This window comes from Artemia sp. Qi Xiang Cuo, chromosome 13 (assembly GCF_049724085.1).
Source record: "Artemia sp. Qi Xiang Cuo chromosome 13, ASM4972408v1, whole genome shotgun sequence".
In the NCBI taxonomy this organism is placed as follows: Eukaryota; Metazoa; Arthropoda; class Branchiopoda; order Anostraca; family Artemiidae; genus Artemia; species Artemia sp. Qi Xiang Cuo.
In genome coordinates, this window is record NC_142806.1 from 31,556,336 (window position 1) to 31,578,912 (window position 22,577).

The 22,577-nt window shown below is 36.4% G+C and overlaps 1 protein-coding gene across 1 annotated transcript in view; it reads left to right on the plus strand.

Annotated features, from left to right (window-relative positions):
- Positions 1–2,050: 2,050 nt before the first annotated feature.
- The window catches only part of mas (trypsin-like serine protease domain-containing protein masquerade), a 51,926-nt gene continuing 31,399 nt past the window's right edge, over positions 2,051–22,577 (plus strand). The window contains exons 1-4 of the mRNA XM_089099285.1: positions 2,051–2,256; positions 15,498–15,712; positions 18,051–18,270; positions 20,578–20,723. Coding sequence (XP_088955411.1) covers positions 2,124–2,256; positions 15,498–15,712; positions 18,051–18,270; positions 20,578–20,723 — 714 coding nt within the window. The 5' untranslated portion in view covers positions 2,051–2,123. The remainder of the gene's footprint in view (positions 2,257–15,497; positions 15,713–18,050; positions 18,271–20,577; positions 20,724–22,577) is intronic.

Sequence of the window (22,577 nt, forward strand, 5' to 3'; positions counted from 1 at the left end):
CCTTATAAAAAATTTTTGAGCCATTTTAATCAACATAGTTGAAAGATCTGGATTATATGTCCTTGAGGAGGACACCCCCCCCCTCCCCAGCCTTCAGGGCAAGGGTTGTAAGTTATGCCCTGGGGGCATATAAGGTTTTTATAGAAAGCATGGTCATATAAACTTCGGAGGGGGCTCATTGGATTGGTAATCAGACGCTCAAGTGCTCTATTTCAGAGTCAAAGTGATCAGAGGGCAGCTATCCCCCCCTCCACACACACACGTCGTATTGTAACGAATTGCATCTAATAGAAATTTTGAGATAACCATTCTATTCAAAATAGTCTAAATATCATATAACAAGGCTTTTGGGGGTGAAACAAACCCCAGAGATTAGGGGCAAGGGTTGTATGTTATGCCCAGGGGGTATTTAAGGTTTTTATGGAAGGCTTCTAAAGTTGTTTAACTTTAGAAGAGGCTCAGCCTTTTTTCCTGAAAAAGAGTATGTCAATATAAAAAGAGCAGAAATGAATTAAAAAACTTTTTAAATAAAATAAGATTTTCAAAAAACAAATTAAGAGCTCCATTAAACCAAAAATGAACAAAAATAGAATCAAATAATCTACAAAGAATACAACTATCACAAATCAGTATCAGTAAATAAATGAAACCCAAAACAAACATAAATTGAAATAAATAACAGAGTTAAACTCAAAACGTGCAGAAATTAATTTGAGTAGGGTTCTAAACCCCAGAATATAATTTGTACTTTACTGAAAAAAATTCTTTTAAATGTTTTCACTTTTATAACTTTAAGAAATCATAAATTAATAAAGATTTTAAGGAATAAATATCAGCATATGTATATTAAACTGACAATGCATAATTTTTCCAGTAAATTCATTTGAATTTTGGCAGCAAGTAAACAGCAGAGAAGTTACCCAAGAGAGTGAAATTTGTTTAGACCTTAAAAGTATTTCGGATCTATCCGAGAGTGATTCACGGCAAACACTGTTTATAAACAATAAAATGAGATCTTTTAAACTGAAATTGAAAAATTAAAAGATCATGGATGCGTGTCGTTTTTTTTCCTGGAATGATCGCATCAAACCAAGGGTCCTAGAAGATCGGAAAAAGCCTCATTCGAACAAAAATTTAAACTTTAAGTGCCTTATTAAGTGGCCAAACAGAATTGAGGGCAACTATCCCCCTTCCCATGCCCCTTTTCCCCCAAATGCATCCGAATGGAATTCTGAGATAGTATTTGGTTATTCGCAAACGACAACTTACAATAAGTGTAAATGCCGTTTCAGCCTTTAGAGAGCTAAAAAGAGACAGTTCCAATTTTATTTGTGGTAATTACTGTTCCCTTCAAGTTTGACTTCATCATTCGTTTTTTATTCATTATAATGTCCGTTCTCTTTAGGTTTTATTACTCATTCATAGTAATTTCTCTTTATTTTTGCTCGTTTTAGTTCTTTACGTTTCTGAAAAACTTCTATTGGAAAGGTTTTTGTAAAAAAAGGAAATATAAATAGATTTGATTTGAAAGCCATTTCAAAATCAAATAAAAATCAAAAACTGTGCAGGATTTTTGGAAATTATCAGAACAATTGTACAAATTCAGATCTCAACAGAAATTGTAAAAAAAAATGTAAAAGACTCGTGGATTAAAAAGGGGTATGAGCCTGAAGTATCTTCTTCCTTGGGCAAGGGCCTATATAGCGGTGGTAACTATTTATTTACTCAAATGACTTGCATTATAATGTTGAAAGATGTTTATTCCAGCGGCTATACAAACTTGTTTATCCAATAGCTTGTTTTCTTGCCATTTGTCGGAATTATTCAAGTTTGACCTCGAACCCTAATGAAAAGTGAATTACTAAAGCGAATTTTGTATAAGTAAGTCATCGGAAGTGACTATTGGTCATCTAAAAAATCCATATAAATACTCAGACTGAGAAATCAAATTTCGGGTTCACTTGTAAAAAAAGCGTACCTTAAAGGCTTTAACGACGTCACAATTTACCGTTGGATTACACCTGATCAGCCTAAATCTGGGTATCAGTCTTACGAAGTATTGTACAACGATAAGGGTATGGGTTTCTGAGTGGCATTAGCTCATTGGAAGTGATTAGACCAAAATGAAGTTAAAGGTTGTTGTGATATTTATTTGTGTTGGATTAATATACGCTGATGATGGGAATGTTACCGAAACTGAGAGACAAAATAAGCCTGCTCAATCGACAGGAAGTTTCGCTTCAAGCCTACTATCAGGTTAGATCTCTCTTGCTTTATTTTATACTGCAGATTAGAAGCCTAATGATTTAAGAAATCAAATATTATATTTCCTTGTTTTGTGTTTGTTCCTGCCCCATAAGTAGTGGCATCAATATTCAGAAATATAGGGGGGTGGGGGCAACAACATTTTTCAAAAGTCCAAGAAAGAAAGCAAATTTGTCGTTTTTTTTTATTTCTTTCAATGAGAATACAAAAAAGGGTCAATATTTACCAAATCATATTATTGAGTTTAAAATAAAGTGAATACACCATTCGATGCCTTTTTTATGCTGATTACGAATATAATAAGCATTTCTATCAGAAATTAATTCCAGCCCCCCCCCCCTATATAGGTCATACCTAACCTAACCTAACCCTGATGGGGCATATATAGGGCGGGGGGCTTAACTTAATTCCCAAGTTAATTTAGTATTATATTCGCAATAACCCTAAAAAAAGGCCTTAAACGGTGTCTAAACTTTATTTCTAAATCAATAATATGATTTGGTAGATATTGACCCAAAAAAGTACCAATTCGCGGTTTCTAGTTAGTGGTTGGCTGCTTTTGAAGCAACACGCTAAACAAATAAGAGTAATACCATTGGATTCCTTATTTTGTGCTCTTTCAAAATACCATGGTCTTTTTTGACAATGCAGTCACCCCCTCCCCCTTATGATCCTTTTTTCAAACGGGTTTTCTCCGTTCTCAGATCTATGAAATTTAGTTTCGCCTAAGTGAGAACAATATAATTGTGATTATAAATACTATTTGAAATGATTTCATAAAGTTTATGTTAAGGGAAGGGAACATGGCAGAGTGATTAATAGAAACATACTGCCTATTATAAAGTAAGAATTTCATTGTTTTATTCTTTTCTTTTAGTTTACTCTTCCATATTCCTATGGCTATATCAGGGCAGGGATCATCATGGAGAGTGGATGCATTGTTAGAAAAGCAACCATAGTATTTTGAAATACTATAAAAGAGGGAGGTAAATATATACAAGATTCCATAATTGGGTATGGGGACAAGTTGAACTCAGTACTTGATTCTTTATATGCTCTTTCGGAATATAATAATCTATTTATTCACAAAGCCCCCTCCCCCCTGTTAGCCCTATATATAATATGAAGGGTGTTTTGGTAATCAGATTATCATGTTTCCGCCCTATCCACTATCCACTTTTTAAAACTACTATCCACTTTTTAAAACTATTTCAAATAATATTTGGTAAATTATGCACTCGATCACATTGATGTAATGGGAAAATGCATCATTAGGGCTATATATGAGACCATCAGAAGGAAGGGGGGGGGTGCATTTGTGAGTAAATTGATAAGCATGTTTAGAAAGAGCGCAGTAAAAGAAATCAAGATTTACGTTCAGCTTGTCCCTATGTCAGTTATGGAATTTCGTATATATTTGCCAATAAGGAATCTAATGGTTCTACTTTTATCTGTTTATCCCGTTTCCTTCAAAAGTGGCAAGCTAGCATCCAGTGAATATTTAGCTTTTCGGTATATATTTAGTGGTCATTGGTTTCTCGTCCAAGATTAAATTTTAGGCCCCAGACTGGGCTGAAGGGTTCCAAGTTAGCATATGACCCTCTTAGAAATCCAAAAATTTGCAACAGCGTTAACATAAAGTATGACTTTTTCCAGAAAAATCTCGAAATTTTACACACACACCCCTGAAAAGCTTTGTAGGCTGCATCCCCCTCCCTCCAGTTTTAATCTCTGGCTGAACGTCAATACAGGGGAGATTTTCAACCTCAGTAGATTATCGTGCACGGTAGTGTATTACTTCAGATGGAAACTTGTCATGAAGAGGACTAGCCTACTCTTATATCATTGAGGAATAATATTTTACCTTCACTCGAAACTTTTATTAATAGAAAACTAATAAAGCCTTAGATCATGGGTGCTTCCAGAGATTTTGTTTAAGAGACATAATTAAGCGGTATTTTTAAACCACAGTTGTATATAATACCGAGAAAAATGAACTCCCACTGTTAGGTAAGTAGGCTAAGCTAAAAAGTATGAAATTTCGTCACTCATAATAAATTTAGAATAAAATTGCACCTTCGAGGCAAACAAAAAAAAGACCCTGTGACCCCTCTGGCACCCCCTTATCCTTTCTCATCCCCAACTCTTTAGCAGATTAAATAAAAAAAAACAGTTTTTTACCTGAAAGTAAGGAGCGACATTATAACTTAAAACGAACAGAAATTATTCCGTATATGATAGGCTATCCCCTCCTCAACGCCTCACTCTTGACTCTTTGTCAAAACTCTACTTTTTAAAACAATAAAAACTTTAGTGTAAAGAGTGAGGCGTTGAGGAGGGGATAGCCCCTTTCATATACGGAATAATTTCTGTTTGTTTTAGGTTTTAATGTCGCTCCGTACTTTCAGTTTAAAAAGCCTTTTTTTTTATTTAATTTCTGAACGTTTTTCAACTAATGTAGGTTCGAATTTGGCTCACCGTAGCTACATGTAAAATTAAAAAAAAAATTTCATTAAAATTCCAAAATTGCATTAATTTAGGCATATTTCTTCCGTATATAGGGTTGCCTCCTCCTCAACACCTTGCTCTTTACGCTAAAATTGTTAGAACTTTTAAAAAAACTTCCAATTCTAATTAAACAACCCCTATGTTTCAGTAGACGCTCTTAAAAAATTGGGACAAACAGTCAAACTTTAGCGTACAGAGCAAGGTATTGAGGAGTGGGCAGCCCTTCTTATATGGAATAATTTCTGTTCGTTTTTAAAATAATGCCGTTAAATCGGGCTCACCTTCCATGAAATATACCCTCCCCCTCACAGAAAACTCCTCCTTGGAAATTTCATTCAACGTAAAGTGCGGCCCCCACCATCAAATTCCCTCCAGACACTTCCATCCTCACTGAGAATCCCCCTCCGTGTAAAATTGCTTGCGGACGATTCAGCCTGAAAAATTCTCTTTATCAGTCTTTCATTCGAATAAAACTTTAATCTCTAATCGGTTTCTCGATCACTCCAGAAATGTGCCCTTCTGTGGAAATTATTTCCCAGAAATCAAAATACGCGGAAAAAAACCCTGGATAATTCCTCGGAACATCTCCACATGAAAAATTTGGCAAAGAGAATGTAAGACAATTAAAAAGAATTTCGTATAGTAACTCTGTCAAATCCCCCCCCCCCCCCGCAGTGTAACATTTCCCTTGGAATATTCACCCTCCAGAAATTTCCCTCCCCAAAAAAGATTCTCCCTATAGAAATCCTCCCCCAAGCACAATCCCTCCCCCCTCCTCAAAAAAGAAGAATGCATAGTTCCCAATAACAAATGCTATACTAAACAATGGGCGAGTTTCATAGCTTACAGGCCTCTCCCCACCGACTGTGGGGGTCGTTTTACACCTAAAGACATAATTGTTTGATCTTTCAAGTATACTGAGACGCATTATGTATTTGGTCCAGGCATATGGGCACCAAATCTTGCAAACAGCCCATTTCCAAACAGTATATTTATAGATACATAGAGCAGAAAGGAGGGCATATTACACTTATTTTCAATCAGAATAATTTATGGATGTTTAATCTGAATACTAGAAGGGCCGATTGTAGTGCCTTTTACCTGAGTCCATTTCTCTACCCAAAACTTTTACTTATAGAAGAGTCGACCCCTTTTCGTACGCAACTGGTTCTTCCTTCTCACTAAGTCTTATTACTGTGCTACTTACACTAGACCTCAGAATCACCTGTGCCTCCTGCACCCAGGGTATCAAGGAAAAGCCACCAATCATCCCTCAGGTTTGCTGCTGTAGTGATTTTCTCCCATTGAAGTTGAACGGAGGTCTGGAGGTTGCGTAGATTCCTCTGGTAGGTCTGGTGCAGTATATCTCTGGGTCTTCCCCGGCTACAACATCCTGGTCATTGCCAATGTGAAGCGGCTTTTAGCCGTCAATGGTTGTCCATACGGAGGACGTTTCCCGAATATCTACCGTTGAACTCTGATGATGTTGGCCACTAGAGGTTGTCGCGTCTTTTCAGGGATGGACTGGTTTGTCGTCTTCTGTGCTCAATGGATGTTCGCTATTATGTGAAGGTACGAGTTTTCTAAAGCCGGGACTCTCCTCTCTTGTAGTTGATTCGGGCGCCATGTTTCAGTGGCATAAAGTAGTAGTGGCATAACATTGCAGTTAAAAAGGCGTAACTTCAGGTGCATGCATTTTTTTTTAGATTTTCATACTTGACATATTTTGTTGAAGACACCATTTGTTCGCACAACTGCGATTATCACTTCTTTCATTGTAGAGCCAGTGTTCTCGGTGATACCTCCCAGGTATTTGAACTGAACATCTTGTTCAACATCTTGGTTGCCCCATTTGATAGACAGAGGAAAATGGCCTGTTCCCATGCTTTTGGTTTTCTCTGCATTCACTCACAGACCAAGATGGTTGTCCTTTACTGTAAACTCATTATCGAGTTGCTCTTGAAGCCAATGTTTGCTTGACGCAATTGCTGATATATCGTCTGAAGAACCTACCTATATTGTTGACCCGGACTTAAGGGCATAGTTCGATGCCTCATCTCTCTGTGATGCCTTTTCTCAAGATACTATCAAGGATTATTGCAAAAAAAATTATGGTGATAGAAAAGACTCCTGTTTTACTCCTGTGAAGATGCGAGACAAACGGTTTTGGTCCTCTGGTATCTTGAGGCAACATTCACCAACCCTATTCATGGCGATATTTATTGTCACTATTTTCTCATGGATGAGATAACGAATGAAACTCTTCCATGGACTTTCGCGATCTGTGGAATTGAAGGCCTTCTCGAAGTCCACAAAGATCATAAAGATCTTCTAACATCACTCTCTTCTTTCTTCAGTTAGAAGTCTAAGCGTGTATACAAAGTCTTCATATGAACGGTTTGGCCATAAGCCATACTGTTCGTCCCGGAGGTGTTGACCGAGTTTTCTCCAGATCCTCTGTAGGATAATATGAAAGAGCATCTTCCCTGGTATTGACGGCGAACATGTACCCACTAATTGCCAGACACAGTAGAGTCTCCTTTTTTGAATATCCCGATGAGTGTACTGCGTTTCAAACACGGTGGTACTTTTGTCCATTGCCCAAAACTGAGTGAAGAGCACAAGCCAAAGTGAAATGTATAAGAATATTAATGCCTTAATCATCTGTGCAGATATGCGGTGCAGCCCCAGTGATTTTTCGTTTTTCAGCTTCTTCCCTGCTTTTTGCATCTCACTTAATGAAGGTGAATGGGTGTTGATATTTATTAATTTAAAAAAGTTTTTCCACAAAATAGGTTTTTCAAAGAAAAGTAAAAAACTCCATTAAACAAAAATTAGCAAAAATAAAATCAAAAAATCTGCCAAGCATGAAACTACTACAAATCAGCATTGACAAATAAATGAAACCCAAAACGAACAGAAATTACAATAAATAACCGAGTCAAACTCAAAACGAGCAGAAATTAACACAAGTTGGGCGCAAAACCCCTATGCCTTCCCAAGGCCAGAACAAATATATGTATATTAAACTGACAATGCACATTCATTTGTATTTTTTAAGTAAAGTGCAAATTTTGTTCTGGCCTTGGGAAGGCACAGGGGTTTTGCGCCCAACTTATGGTAATTTCTGCTCGTTTTGAGTTTGACTCGTTTATTTATTGTAATTTCTGTTCGTTTTGGGTTTCATTTATTTTTCGATGCTGATTTGTGGTAGTTTCACGCTTGGTAGATTATTTGATTTTATTTTTGCTCATTTTTTGTTTAATGGAGTTCTTTACTTTTTTTTGAAAAACTTATTTTGTGGAAAAAGTTTTTTTTAATTAATATATGTTCGTTTTATATTGACATAGTCTTTTCAGGGAAAAAAGAAAATAACACTTTAAATCTTTTTGTTTTTTAAGACTTTATAGTTTGGCCTGCTATTTGTATGCTGGAGAAAAATTTTCTGCAATTTTTAACAACATACACCCTTTTAAATATCTGGACACAAATTGTACTGTTTAATTTAGTTTCATACCTCCTGTAGTTGACCTGAAATGGAAAACTTGATACCATTCGCAAAAAATCTGTTTACTTTCTTTGATAGCATGGATACACTTGTTAAGTTTTAAGAGCAGAAGTAGCCCCGAAAGTTTGAACATAATACCATCAGTCGTTCTTGGGATACTGCTGAGATGCCTTATTTGGAATTAGCAATATCACAGTGCATTTTGATATAATCTTAAGGCAACATTTAGTTTTTAAACATAATGGGCAAATGGGAGGGTGGGCTTGGGAGGTTGGGAGTGGAAGGGGGATTAGTTTCCCTCCAATCAGTTTCGACTATTAAAAAGGGCACCATCCCTTTCTATTTTCAATCGAATGAGGCCCTTTCGAAGTTCCCACGACAACTCCTTCGATAAGAAGTGCCCTGGTCTAAACAACAACAAAAAATATCACTAATCACTTTCGACTATTAAAATTGGTACTAGCCCTTTGAATTTCAAATCGAATGAGCCCTTTTTCAAGTTTCAACGACAAAGATTTCAATAAAAACCTTATATGCCCCCCGGGCATAACTTATAACCCTTGCCCTGAGGGTTGTCGGGGAGTGTCCTCCTCAAAAACATATTTTCTATCTGGAAATTAACTGGGCTGAACAAAATGGCTATCTCAAAATTTTTATTGGATGTGTTTGGGGGAATGATGGGTGTGGGGGGGGGGGGGTTAGTTGCCCATCAATCACTTTCGACTATTAAAAAGGGCACTAGTCCTTTGAATCTCCAATCGAATGAGCTTTTTTAAAGTTTCTACGACAACGCCTTCTATAAAAACCTTATATGCCCCCAGGGCATAACTTAAAACCCTTGCCCTGATGGCTGTGGGGGAGATTCCTCCTCAAAAACATATTTTCTATCTGGAAATCAACTATGCTGAACAAAATGGCTTTCTCAAAATTTATATCGGACGTGTTTGAGAGAATGATAGACATGGGGGGGGGGCTAGTTACCCTCCAATCACTTTTGACTATTAAAAAGGGCACTAGGCCTTTGAATTTCCAATCGAATGAGTCTTTTTTGAAGTTTCAAATACAACGCCTTCTATAAAAATCTTATATGCGCCCAGGGCAAAACTTTAAACCCTTGCCCTGAGGGTTGTAGGGGAGTGTCCTCCTCAAAAACCTATTTTCTATCAGAAAATCAACTACGCTGAACAAAATGGCTATCTCAAAATTTTGATTGGATGTGTTTGTGGGAATAATGGGTGGTGCGGGGGGGCTAGTTGCCCTCCAATCACTTCCGACTATTAAAAAGGGCACTAGACTTTTGAATTTCCAATCAAATGAGCCACTTTTGAAGTTTGTACAACAACGCCTTCTATAAAAAACCTTATATACCTCTAGGGCATAACTTAAAACCCTTGCCCTGAGGGTTGTGGGGGAGTGTCCTCCTCAAAAACATATTTTCTATCTGGAAATCAACTATGCTTAACAAAATGGCTATCTCAAAATTTTGATGGGATGTGGTTGGGGGACTGATGGGCGTGGAGGGGGGGGGGCTAGTTGCCCTCAAATGACGTTAGAGTATTAAAAAGGGTACTACCTCTATGAATTTCAACTCGAATAAACCTGTTTTGAAATTTCTACGACAATGCCTTCTATAAAAGCCTTATATGCCCCCAGGGCATAACTTAAAACCCTTGCCCTGAGGGTTGTGGGGGAGTGTCGTACTCATATTTTTTATCTGAAAATCAACTAGCCTACGCTGAACAAAATGGCTATCTCAAAATTTTGATTGGATGTGTTTTGGGGGAATGATGGGCATGGGGAGGGGCTAGTTACCCTCCAATCACTTTCGACTATTTTAAAAAGGGCCCTATCCCTTTGAATTTCCAATCGAATGAGCCTGTTTTGAAGTTTCTACAACAACGCCTTCTATAAAAACCTTACATGCCCCTAGTGCATAACTTAAAACCTTTGCCTTGAGGGTTATGGGGGAGTGTCCTCCTCAAAAACATATTTTCTATCTGGAAATCAACTACGCTGAACAAAATGGCTATCTCAAAATGTTGATTGGATGTGTTTGGGGGAATGATCGGCGTCTGGGGGGGCCTAGTTGCCCTCCAATCACTTTCAACTATTAAAAAGGGCACTAGCCACTCCAATTTCCAATCGAATGAGCCTTTTTCGAAGTTTCTACGACAACGCCTTCTATGAAAACCTTATATGCCCGGGTATGGAGAAAAAAAAACAAAAAAACCACATTGTGGCCACATCGTTTTTTACTTAGTCAGTGCTAGCGCGCTGCCTATGAAAGGGAAGATGGGGTTTTATGAAATGTCAGGGGTTCTTCTAGGGGTGGCCTGCTCAGTGATTTTCCCGTACTTCATTGAATACAATCTGTCCTTTCACTGCCACCCCAACGGATCTCTTAAAAGGCCGTCTCTACTTCTCATTCGCTTCCCTGCGACATAATTGGTTCTTCTGTGTCTCCTTCCGGAGTCTCCTCTTTTTGCTGCTTCTTCTGCCTGCAGTTGTTTACGCTCTGAAAGGTTTTATTATTAGCTCGGGAACTTTTCTTGAAAGCTTATTCAAGAGCTCTATAGGCCTACATCTGATCTTGAAGAAACAACTCGATCAGGAAAGAAAAGACACATTTATAAACAAAACTGTCTTACTATACTGCCTTTTAATTAAAAAAAAAAAAAAAAAAAAAAAAAGAAATAGTCAAAATCAAGTGAAGATAATTTATTTGCTGACTGAGAATTATTTTCGGTTGGTTTTGTCTTTTTCTTCTTTTTTTTCTTTTTTTGTTCTACATTTGTTTTTGTGCGTTGGGCTTAACCTGTTACTAGAGCCAGTATAATATAAATTGCTATTAATATCAAACAATAGATAAACTATTTAAGTTGACTAGGATGGGCATGAAGTTGCAAGAGATGTAGAATCAAATGCCTCCGATTCCATGGAAGATTTTTTTTTTTGTAACATGATTCGCATCCAGGTAAATTAACTACCCAATATACCACTAGTCCTTTTACCCAGTCTAATAACTGCATTTTATATATCTGCTGTGATTCCGCTTAAAGAACACATAGATGGTCCATGTATTAGTCATCTTCATGGGCAAGTCAGATTGGCCATTGCCCCAACTTCCTTATATGGAATCCATAAAATATTCGTCAGAAATGGAAGACTTCTTCGAAATGATGCTTTCGAAACGAAAAATAGGTTTTTCCTGTTGAGATTTAATGAATTCAAAGCAATGTCCTGGGTTGTAGTCCTGGATAAGTTCCTAAATTAAAGCAATGTACCACAGTATTGCTATTTTAGACATAACTTAACCAGCTTACAAAAAGGCTTTTTATCAGAAAATATTACTTCTTTCCATAAAAAAGGTTTATGATAGGCTATATGACAAAAATCTTATTTTTTACCAGAGGAAAAAAAACAGTCTCTAACCCATCTGTGATAATTACGTACGAAAGTCGGTCACAGGTAGTTACTAATCATTTAAATGGCGACAAAAAGTTTTGGAATGAAAAAGTGATTATGACGTTGAAACCGGTTGATAAATAGTGCATACATTACGCTTCAAGGATTGGTCAAGGACTTCTCTCTGTCATTCACCCAACTGACCCAATTAAAATGATAGCTTCAGGCCCACATCTATGTGATCATATTGTGCTTCACTACAAACTATTTATCACAATGAACAACACAGACACTGGATGGAATTCCAACAATGGAATTCAACCTTAATTTTTTACTCGGAATAGTTGGACTTAGTGAATCTAGAGACGTTACCGTACATCTTTTGTGAAATTGAGACTTAATACTGACCATACTTGGCGGACTATTAGATATACGTTCTTCTGTCCAGGTACTTAGGGTAAGGGGCTATGGGTCCTTTTCCCGCTCTGTAAAATATCTTCATTTGTATGGTCTTCCCCATTATTAAATAAAATAAACAAGTTTTTTTTAACTGAAAGTAAGGAACGACGTTAAAACTTAAAACGAACAGAAATTATTCCGTATATGAAAGGGGCTGTCCCCTCCTCAACGCTTCGCTCTTTACGCAAAAGCTTTTTATTGTTTAAAAAAATGGAGTTGTGAGAAAGTCAAACTTTAGCGTAAAGAGCGAGGTGTTGAGAAGGGGACAACCCCTTTCATATAGGGAATAATTTCTGTTCGTTTTAAGTTTTAACGTCGTTCCTTACTTTCAGTTAAAAAAAACTTGTTTTTTTTTACTTAATTTTTGAACGTTTTTGAATTAATGCAGGTTTTGATTTTGGCTCACCGTACATGAATAATTAAAACAAAATTTGTATATTAATTTTACTTTTATTTGGTTAAATGGCTTTCTCGAAACTTGTTTAATTTTATTTACGAACGTTTTTATTAGTAATAAATATACGTAACTTACGAATTAACTTACTTAACGAACTTCTATATTCATAGATTTTTAATACGTATATTAGGGGGTTCGCCCCCTAGTCAATTCCTTGCTCTTTAAGCTAAAGTTCGAATTTTGTTCCAATTCTTTAAAAATGACCTCTTAATCTCGCTTGCCCTTTCAAGCTTATTGTCTTTCTTGGCAGGCGAAAGGCGAATAGTGTTTGTTTTCTTTTTTAATAAATGTATATCTCATATCTCATCTCATAATCACTAAGGCCGTTAATTAGAATAAATAGCTCTTATGAAAGTACTAAAAAATCTTTTGCTTGAAGAGCGAGGTATTGACTAGGGGGTGAACCCAATCATATAAGTAATATTTTCTGTTCGTTTTAAGTTTTGATGTTGCTCCTTACTTTCTGTTGAAAAACTTGTTTTTTTATTTAATTTTTGATCTCTTTTTTTAATAATGCTGAGAAATCCGGCGCCCCCTTCATAGCAATGTCTCTTCTTCCATGAAAACTTCCTTCATGGAAAGATCCTCCCATATAACCCCCGTCCCCCTCCCCGACCAGAAAAAATCCCCCCTGAAAACGTCTGTATATTTCCCAATAACCAATACTATATGTAACATTGGGTAAAGTTCATAACTTTCTGCCATTCTCCTGGGGACATTGGGGGCTTAAGTCAACCTAAAAGGCATATTTATCATATTTTAGAACATGAGGAATAAAATGCCTATCTCAAAATTTTGATCGGGTGACTTTGGGAAAAAAATGAGCGAGGAAGGGGGCCTAGTTGCCCTGCATTTTTTTTGGTCACTTAAAAATGGAAATAGAACTTTTAATTTTCGTTCCAATTAGCCCTCCCACGGTATTCTAGGACCACTGGGTCGATACGATCACCCCTGGAAAAAAAAAAAAAAATAAATAAACACGCATCCGTGAACTTTCTTCTGGCAAAAAAAATGCAAAATTCCACTTTTTTGTAGATTGGTGCTTGAAACTTCTACAGTAGGGTTCTCTTATACGCTGAATATGATGGTGTGATTTTCATTAAGGTTCTGTAGCTTTTCGGTGGTCTTTCTCCCTTTTTTCTAAAATCAGAAACATTTTCTCAAACGCGTAACTTTTGATGGGTAAAACTAATTTGATAAAATAGACTAAACTTATATATTTGAAATCAGCATCAAAATCTGATTCTTTTGATGTATCTATTGGTATCAAAATTCCGTATTTTAGAGTTTCGGTTACCATTGAGCCGGGTCGCTCCTTACTTACCGTTTGTTACCACGAACTGTTTGATTTCCTATGTTTCCTCCATAATCTGCCTGCTTTTTCGTTTTGTCCCCTCCCCCCTCCCTGAAATAAATACTGCTTGCGCGTATCCCTTTAGCACGTTTAGTCCTGACGAAAATTCGTGGTTCCAGATTTTCCAAAATGTCAGCGCTAACAGTTTTAGTACTGCTGTCATTCCAAGGCCTAGAACACAAATGCTCTTAATCTCAATAACCAAAAGCCATTGCTATGCAAAACTGGTCATTGTTAGCAGTAAAATTTTCATATTTCTCAGTCTCTTGGATAATTTTTGCGCTCCAAAGGTTTTCAGTTATGTCAAAAAGCATACAAGGGTCATATGACATCGTCCTTTTAGGACCCGTCCAGGAAAAAAAGACTAGAATTATTCATGGGGAGGGGGGGCGTAAATTTTATAATAACATGAAAAAAAGCGATAGAAACTGTCAAGAAAGTCATATGAATCTGGATCTTCTTTTTTGGTGGGGGGGGGGGTGGTCTAAAAAATTTAATCTATAAAACCAGGCTAATATGATCATGAAATAAGTCAGATCCCAACATTTCCTACTAATAGAAAACATCAAGGAAATTTCTCCAAAACCTTCAAGGTTTTCTCGCATGGGTGTTAGTTTCTCAAATAGAATTGTGTGGGTTTTTGTGATGTTAAACCCACCCATGCTCAACCAGTGGTGGATTCAGAATTAATGTTTGGGCGAGGGCACTGATAAAGTTTGGCTCCCTCATCACTATTTTTTGCCCCTTCGACCTTTTAATTAGTGCAATTTTTACCCTCTGAGGTGGGGGAACGTGCCCCTAGAACCACCCCCTCGATCTGTCCCTGTCTCCAACTGAAGATTATGTCTCCCCGCGTTTCCCTAAGCTACTTTATGCTACTGTGTCAACAGATCCACATGATCTGATGATGCTGTGCTCAAAATATAGTCAGAATTCCGTTTAATTGGGATGGGGCTCAACACCCTTCTGGGGATAAATTGCCTAAAATAATGAAAAATCATTTATACAAAAAAATGTTTTTTGGAGGGGGGGGGGAGTTAAAACTGAAACATGATTTATAGTCATAGCTTAATTTAACACGGGTGTTATGATTTTCAAAACGTTTTTTTAGCGTTTTTCTCCTTTTCTAGAAGTATGTAACTTTTCTTATGCCAATAAGTTTTAATGGGTGAATGTAAGCTTAATGAATTTTGCATATTTGGGGTCAATACTCAAAGTGGATTCTCTATATTTATATGCTATTATCAAAGCTTCTTTTCTTAGAGCTGATACCATAATGAACCGCTTCATTCTTACGATTAACTGGTCGAGATTACTGTGAATGGTTTGAAATCTATACTGGCCTGCACTGCAACTGAGTATAAGTAGTTGTAATTCCAAAACAAAAAGTATTTTCAGAAGCTCATAACATCATCCTCTCCTTATGAATGGCTTTTATTTATTAGCTAATTATTTTCACGCATTAGATAGAGCATTCATAGGTTTGAACTATTCTTTAGGTCACTTGATCATTCATGACTTTCAATAAAATATTTTTTAAGGCCTTTTTGATGCCGTTACTACAACTGTTGTTAGTAAAAACTGCCCTGGAAGGTGCGTTCATGCATTAGCTGCCCTTTTATGCGATGATGTTCTTGACAATGTAACCTGCCCTCAAACTTCTTTACGATGTTGTGTAGAAAAGCCAGAACCACCAAGAAGAACACCACCGAAAAAGCAGCAGACTACGGTACTTCCAGTTGGGTCTTCTACGGAGGTAAGAAACTTATTATTGAAATAGTCTTCCTCCTCTATTTTTGTCTCTTTGGGTTAGGATGGAGAAGTTGTATCACCGGAATAAAATCCCAGGCCCTGCGGTGGGTTGCTGCAGCTGAGATAAAGCTTCAGGTCGCTTATATCAAGCAAATATCATTCCCAGAAGCAAAAAATGTTCCTAACAACGTACCAATCTGGAATATTTTGTGTTGCATTATAGTGCTTAAAAGAAATCTGTGGCGGCTGACTGCCATCATGATGGCTACACCAACAGAGAGCCAAGTTTTTTGGTGTTGTATTGAAGTACCAACTACTACATAAAGGAAAAATACTGCCTGAGAAGGAAAACAAGCACAGTTTACTTTATAGAAAATTTGATAGTTATTTTAGAAATCCACCACTGAAATATTATTCTTTAAATGGTCCAAGTTCAATTCAAAACATTAAAAAGTTATGTTATAATAGTTTCTTTTATAATAAATTGAATGTTTCTAAAATAAAAATCGGCTTTGCGGTTAGAATGCAGCTGTAGAACGTGAAAGGAAACTCTCAAAAATTCTTTCAGGCGTGGGAAAGTGTCAAAAAGCTTTCTTGATAGGACAAAAACGTTGTTTTCCCAGTAAAGTGTCACATATATTGCGAGTGATACAAAATGTTGCTACCTTTTTGTGTTTTTTCTTGTCTTCTAAGGGTGGACAAAGAAATGGTTAGTAAATTAGGAATGACTCAGGTTATCCCTTCCTCGACTTCAGCCCTTATTAGGATTTTGTTTTCCTCATTTGGATTATTAGTTGTTTGTTTTTTTTTTATCTCTTTCTACATATGTTTTCTGCACATTTTAGGGGCCAAAATTATACCTTTATCGGTACTGGTGCATTATGCGGGCACCGCTATATACTGTATGTGGAATGTCAAACGGGAAACGCTACAGTCAACCGGGAGAGACAGATACCCGGTTATAATGGTTGATGAACAAAATTATAAGAATTACAAGTTACAATCATGCGTCCAGAACGCTGTAATGTCTTTCACCTAACCTAACCTGGTTAGGTTATTTTCATATTAGATCAATTCCACTCTAATAACTGTTTTAGTACCGGGTATCTGTCTCTGCCATTTAACTGTAGCATTTTCCGTTTTACATTCTACATACAGTATATAGCGATGCCCGCATAATGCACCAGCACCCCTTTATCTTTATGACAAAATTCAGTACTTACTACTTGTACTTGGAGCAGGACTGCAAATACTATGTGTTTTTCACGTTGCATATGAGCTTCAGGTTTTACGTGGAAATTGGTTTAACCGTAAACTCCCCAGAATCATTTGACCGCACGCTTCCCAGTCAACGCCCAGTATACCCTAAAATTTAAACTTCAACAAATACTTTATTACAAGCGTAGAGAATCCTAAGGTAATGAAAAACAAACCTAAACCTTTTTAAAATAGTCACCTCTTTGTTAAGGCGAAAATTAATAATACAGTTGTTTATATTGTTACCAAAAAATTTCAATACCCTTGACTGAAACAATGCATTCTTAAATATCGCAAAAGTTAAAATATAGTTTTATCTTTATTTGCCTTTGTCGATTCATATGCATTTTATCATTTTTTTCTATTTTTCTTCTTAGACAAATACCTTTCTAATATCTGTCAAAGACAAATATCTTGGCAAATTAAGTTTCAGACCTTTATTCCTTTTTTTTTATTTTCTATACTCTTTTTTCTTCTTTTCTTAACTTCATTTTCCTAATATTTTCGTGCTTTTCCTACACATCAGTTTCTACTTCTGTCACAACTATTGTTTTTCTCTATAAATCTTAACTTCATAAACTGCAAGCTCATGTTTTTCTATAGTTTGACTTAGCAGTGTTATTTTCTGACAAAAAATTGCAATCCTTGAGTATCAGAATATTCAATAAATATTACTATTTTCAAGTCGGCTTCTTATTAATCTTTCTATCTTTTTCAATCATTTTCAGGTAGAATAGAACAATCATTTAATGATTCCTGTTCTTTATTATTTTATCTATTTCAGCAGATAAAAATTATCAGTAACTACTTTAAAAATAAAAAAATTCTTTTACTTAAAAGTATACGCTGCAACCCTTTGGCAGCACGGTGGATTCATGCTCTGCTTTGAAATATGGGGCTTAAGGTTCGATTTCAGCTGCCGTAAGGTTGGGTGACGGGCTTGTTAAAAATTCCTGGAAGAAAGATACATCAACTGAGAAGTCAATAAGACGCCCTTTGTACCATCAAAGGTTCAGGGGGATCTTTATTCTTTTGTTTTTATCAAATGACAAAGTTTCAGACACTGAAACATATTTTTATTACAGAGTCCCATCGTAGCAAAGGAAGCTGAAAAACAAAATGCGGAGTCTCCAAGTTCTACAGACAAAAGCGAACCTGCCTCAACGACAACGACTAAGCCTGCAGTGACGACGACTACTATAAAACCAACAGAGAAGCCAACCACAAGAATCGCAACTACAACCACAACCACTAAACCTAAGCCATATTCTACTACAACTAAACCAGCAACTACAACACGAAAAGGTAAAATTTGAATCTGCAGCTACTGCAATCTAGTTACTGAACGTCGACATGAGGATGAAATGTTGCGGAGTGCTGCTCTGTGGTACCACTCTGTTTAAAGCTTCTGCCTTCTTGTAAACTGTGGTGCCAGTTTCCGAAAATGCTAGTGTTTTTCTGCTAAAAACCTGCATTTTGTATTTCTGGGAAAATACTAGGATGGGATACATTTTTCAAAGTCTGGGGGATGGGGGGGGGGTTATTTTTGTCAATGAGATTACCAAAAAGGATATTTTCAAGGAAATGCCTAAGAATGACATTCCTTAAAATCTTGGGGGAGCGAAAATCTAGGGAACAAATGCCCCCTCCCTCACCTTGCAATTGGCTGCATTGCTGGCAAAGCCCCAAAAAACACAACTGCCAAACAATTTTGATATTTAAATCTGTTGATTCAAGTGCTAAAGCATTTTTATGCAGTCTCTTAGACTAAGAGCTCCTGACCTTTTTCAAGCTCTGCACTCAATTAAAAATGTACCATTGTCTCACATCCAATTTATAATTGAATACAATTTTTGGTGGAATATTTCTAAACATACATACACCATGCTAGGTAATTGTGCAGAAGTCTATCCTAAACACTTTCAGGGTTTTTTTTTCTGGGGATTTTGAAGCGTCAATTTTTGAAAATGCGTCAGTGTACTTGAATATTTCTATATGTTTATTTAATATTGGACCTCGCTATTCCCGTATGTTATATGAATTTTGACAATAATTTATGTGACTAAGGACAATAGCATCCAAAAAATTTTAATGCTGAATTTGTCTTTTTTTAAAGAAAAAATAAATTCTGAGGTTATTTTTCTGTGAAAATATTTTTTATGCTCTTATACTTGTAAATATAATGATTAATAGTCAAATTCCTGAAATGCCTTAAATTTTTCAAAAAATCTAGCGATTTTCTTTTCTTTTTTGTCTGTCTTGACGAATTTGCCTGATATGCTCGCTTGACAGTCCCTATTCTATTTTTTCTGTGGCTCCACTATAATTTCAATAATTATTCTCTTTTTCGTAAACTAAACTTAGACTCCATCTCTGCTAGAGTAATTCCAAAGAATGAAGTGACTATTTTCAAAAACTTAGTGTTACATCCAAGCCCTTACGCACATTTTTTGGCGTAAGAAAGGGCAGAGATTGTTGAGCAACGTTTTGTAACGAAGGCACTTACTCTTGTTCGGAGGTGGTTTTGACGCGAATATTCTGGAAAGACAATTCTCCATCGCCATATGATCCCACTTTTGGACGAAAAGTTTGGAAACGCTTGAAGTGTAGTTAACAATAACAAAGGCCATTGTGGCCCAAATTTCACATCAAGAACACCAATGTGTGTTTAAGGAATCAACTCAGTTAGAATAATCGCCTCGCAAGTTTATTAGACTGCTGACACAGCCAGTGAGTAATTACAGCAGACCCATTCGTGAAATTATCCACTGCAGTTTTAATATATTTCCCTATGAAGTACAGAATGTTCAAGCACAAACTCAACCCAATTAAGCCGACCGCTACAAGTTTGACCAGACGATAAGCGAGCATATTGAGAACGGGCAATACTTTCCAGATGACTGATTCATCTTAGGGATGATCGACAATTCATGGCCTTCCACCTCCCCTTATCTAATTCTTCAAGACTATTCTCTTTGCGGCTATTTAAAGGAGAATGTATGAGGATATCCCAGACACTATTTATGGGCTCAAAGAAAACAACAAGAGGAAAGTCAGGAGAATTTTGAATGACATTTGGAGAGAATCATGAACAACTTAAATGTCCGAATGGCAAACATCATCAAACCTGCGGGGCGCCTAGATCCAACCTGTCATACATTACTGATCACAGCGACTAAACATTCATCAATTTAAAAATTCTTTTGGATAATACAGTTATAAAATATGAGTTTCTACTTTTATCCATCTTTTTGTGCCCCATCGTGTAAGTTTTCAAATATACTACAGTATGTTATCACTAACAGAAAAGGCTAGGAAAATGCGCATTGAAGACTAACTTTTTGCCTTATTCTGGATGCCCAAATATATCTTTCTTGTGCAATCAACGGGTCATTAACAGCAGCAGACAAATGGAATGGCGTTTCTTCATTTTTCCCCTTTCCTCTAAACTACAAGTCCGTTTTAACATAACACCTATTGAGTTTTTGCAGAAGATCTGAGTGTGATTATTATTAAACGAAAAGAGAAATCCTCTGTGTCTTTAATGTAAGATTGAAAAGTTTTGTTTCTTGAATTTCCGTCCGGTTGCCTCTTCACATTATTTTTTTCTAGTCGTTAAAACTACAGCTAAAGCCACCACTAAAGCCACAACAACAACAAAGCAACCAACGACTACAACGAAAACTAAAGCAACTACTACCACAACCAGACCAACAAGCGCCACAAAAGTCCCATCTACCACAAAAACGACTGAAAAGGTATAACTTTCTGTTGTTATTTATATAGTGCATCAGAGTATTATTTATTGGTGTGGCGTAGCCAAGAGAGGGGGATTTAGTACATCCCCCTGGTCAAAACAGGTAAAAAGCGTACAATGCTATTATACTGATTATTATTTGATCATTATATATATGATTATTATTTGATTTTAAATCAAATATCATAGTTAGACCCCCACCCCCCGAACTTAGTTGACCACCTTCCCAAATGAAGTTCTGGATATGCAATTGGCTGTTGAATAAATAATATATCCATTGACACGTTCAAAAGTGCCAAATCTCTTAAATGCATAGACTATTCTATGCTATTGTGTACCCTTTCATAGACATTGCGTTAATAAAATACCAGCAATATAAAGAACAATAATTTCCTTAGCATCAGAAATGACAAGCTCTAACTTGTGTTGCGTATGACTTGTAGCAAAGAAACTGCCTAAGACCATTTTAATTTGCTTTTTTACTAAACACTCATTTGTTTATAAATTGTACATATGTGCTAAGTTTCTTTCAACCCCTTCCGAATCTTTTACCTTGTGAAGCTAATGCACAAATTACGGAGACCAGATTATACCTTGTCTTATATAGGTTTAAGACTACTAGAAGAGACCGCGCCTTTCTTTTTCCGACCAAATAACCCTTCCAAACTTGTAACCAGATATGCTTTCTATACTAAGACAAATGAATAGAACGATGTTCTACTTAGTGTTATCAGTCCTATTCACTTTACTCATGTCATTGGCCTAAAATGCAGAATCCTTTTGTTATTAGTCAATTCAGTCAAGTCACTAAACCAATTAATACGAGATTTTACTGAATCTTTGCAGCAAATTTTGGGCCTACTAGAGGTAAAGGCAAGAATAGACACTAAAAAGGCAGAGGGTTAGGGGTGCAGAATTCCTGGTGCTTGAGTCTCAAAGTAGACCAGTGAAATATTTTTTGATGCGGAGACATTATATTAAGAGTTTTTAATACTTTAAATAATATATCTATGGTAGAAAATATTTCCATTTTGGGGTTTTTATGACTTCTTTCCCTATCAATGGCTATATAATGATGCATTCGTGTACGTACAATTTTCCATACTTTTGTAGTACTTTTGTAAATTTACTCTGTATTTTGTGTTCTGAATAAATTGCCCCCCTTCAAAATGTGGACCCCATATTAGATAAATATTGACCATCCCATTTCACATAATCTGGCCGTTTTTTGCTTTTCTTAAATGTAGCCTTTCCCTGCAATGTTAGGCTCCCCTTGAAATAATTTCCTGATTATGGGATGGGTCTCCACTCAAAAAAGTTCCAGAAGCCTTACATTATTATATACAACGAAAATATAATTGCAGGAGAACTAGTTGAAGTTACATACATTTTTTTGGCTTCCAGTATCCAGTCTTACTATGACCTACCAATACCTTTATTTATATTTTTCATACATGTTTATCCTGAGCCTAATTTTGAAAATCATCTTTTACAGTTTAATTCAGTCGTATGTTTTATTGGCCAGTAATATGAATATCTACGTTCTTTCTTTTCTTAAACCACTTTCTAACGCTTATATTAAAGCCGTACGTAAATATAATATTCTATCATTGTGCGGCATTCACTTTGCTTCAGCTCCACGGAGATTTTCCTAGGTCTCTTAGACTTACTTCATCTTTTGTGCCGATCAGTCGCAATATCAGCTTCGTCGTTTTCAGAATATTCAAATTCCATTCAACCAACAGCAGGATCAGGTTTAATCCTTTAGTAGTGTGTCATAGTATACAACATACCCTTCCTGATTCGTCTCGAGAATGCCACTCGTTTGGCAACTTCAAGCGACTTCTATATTATA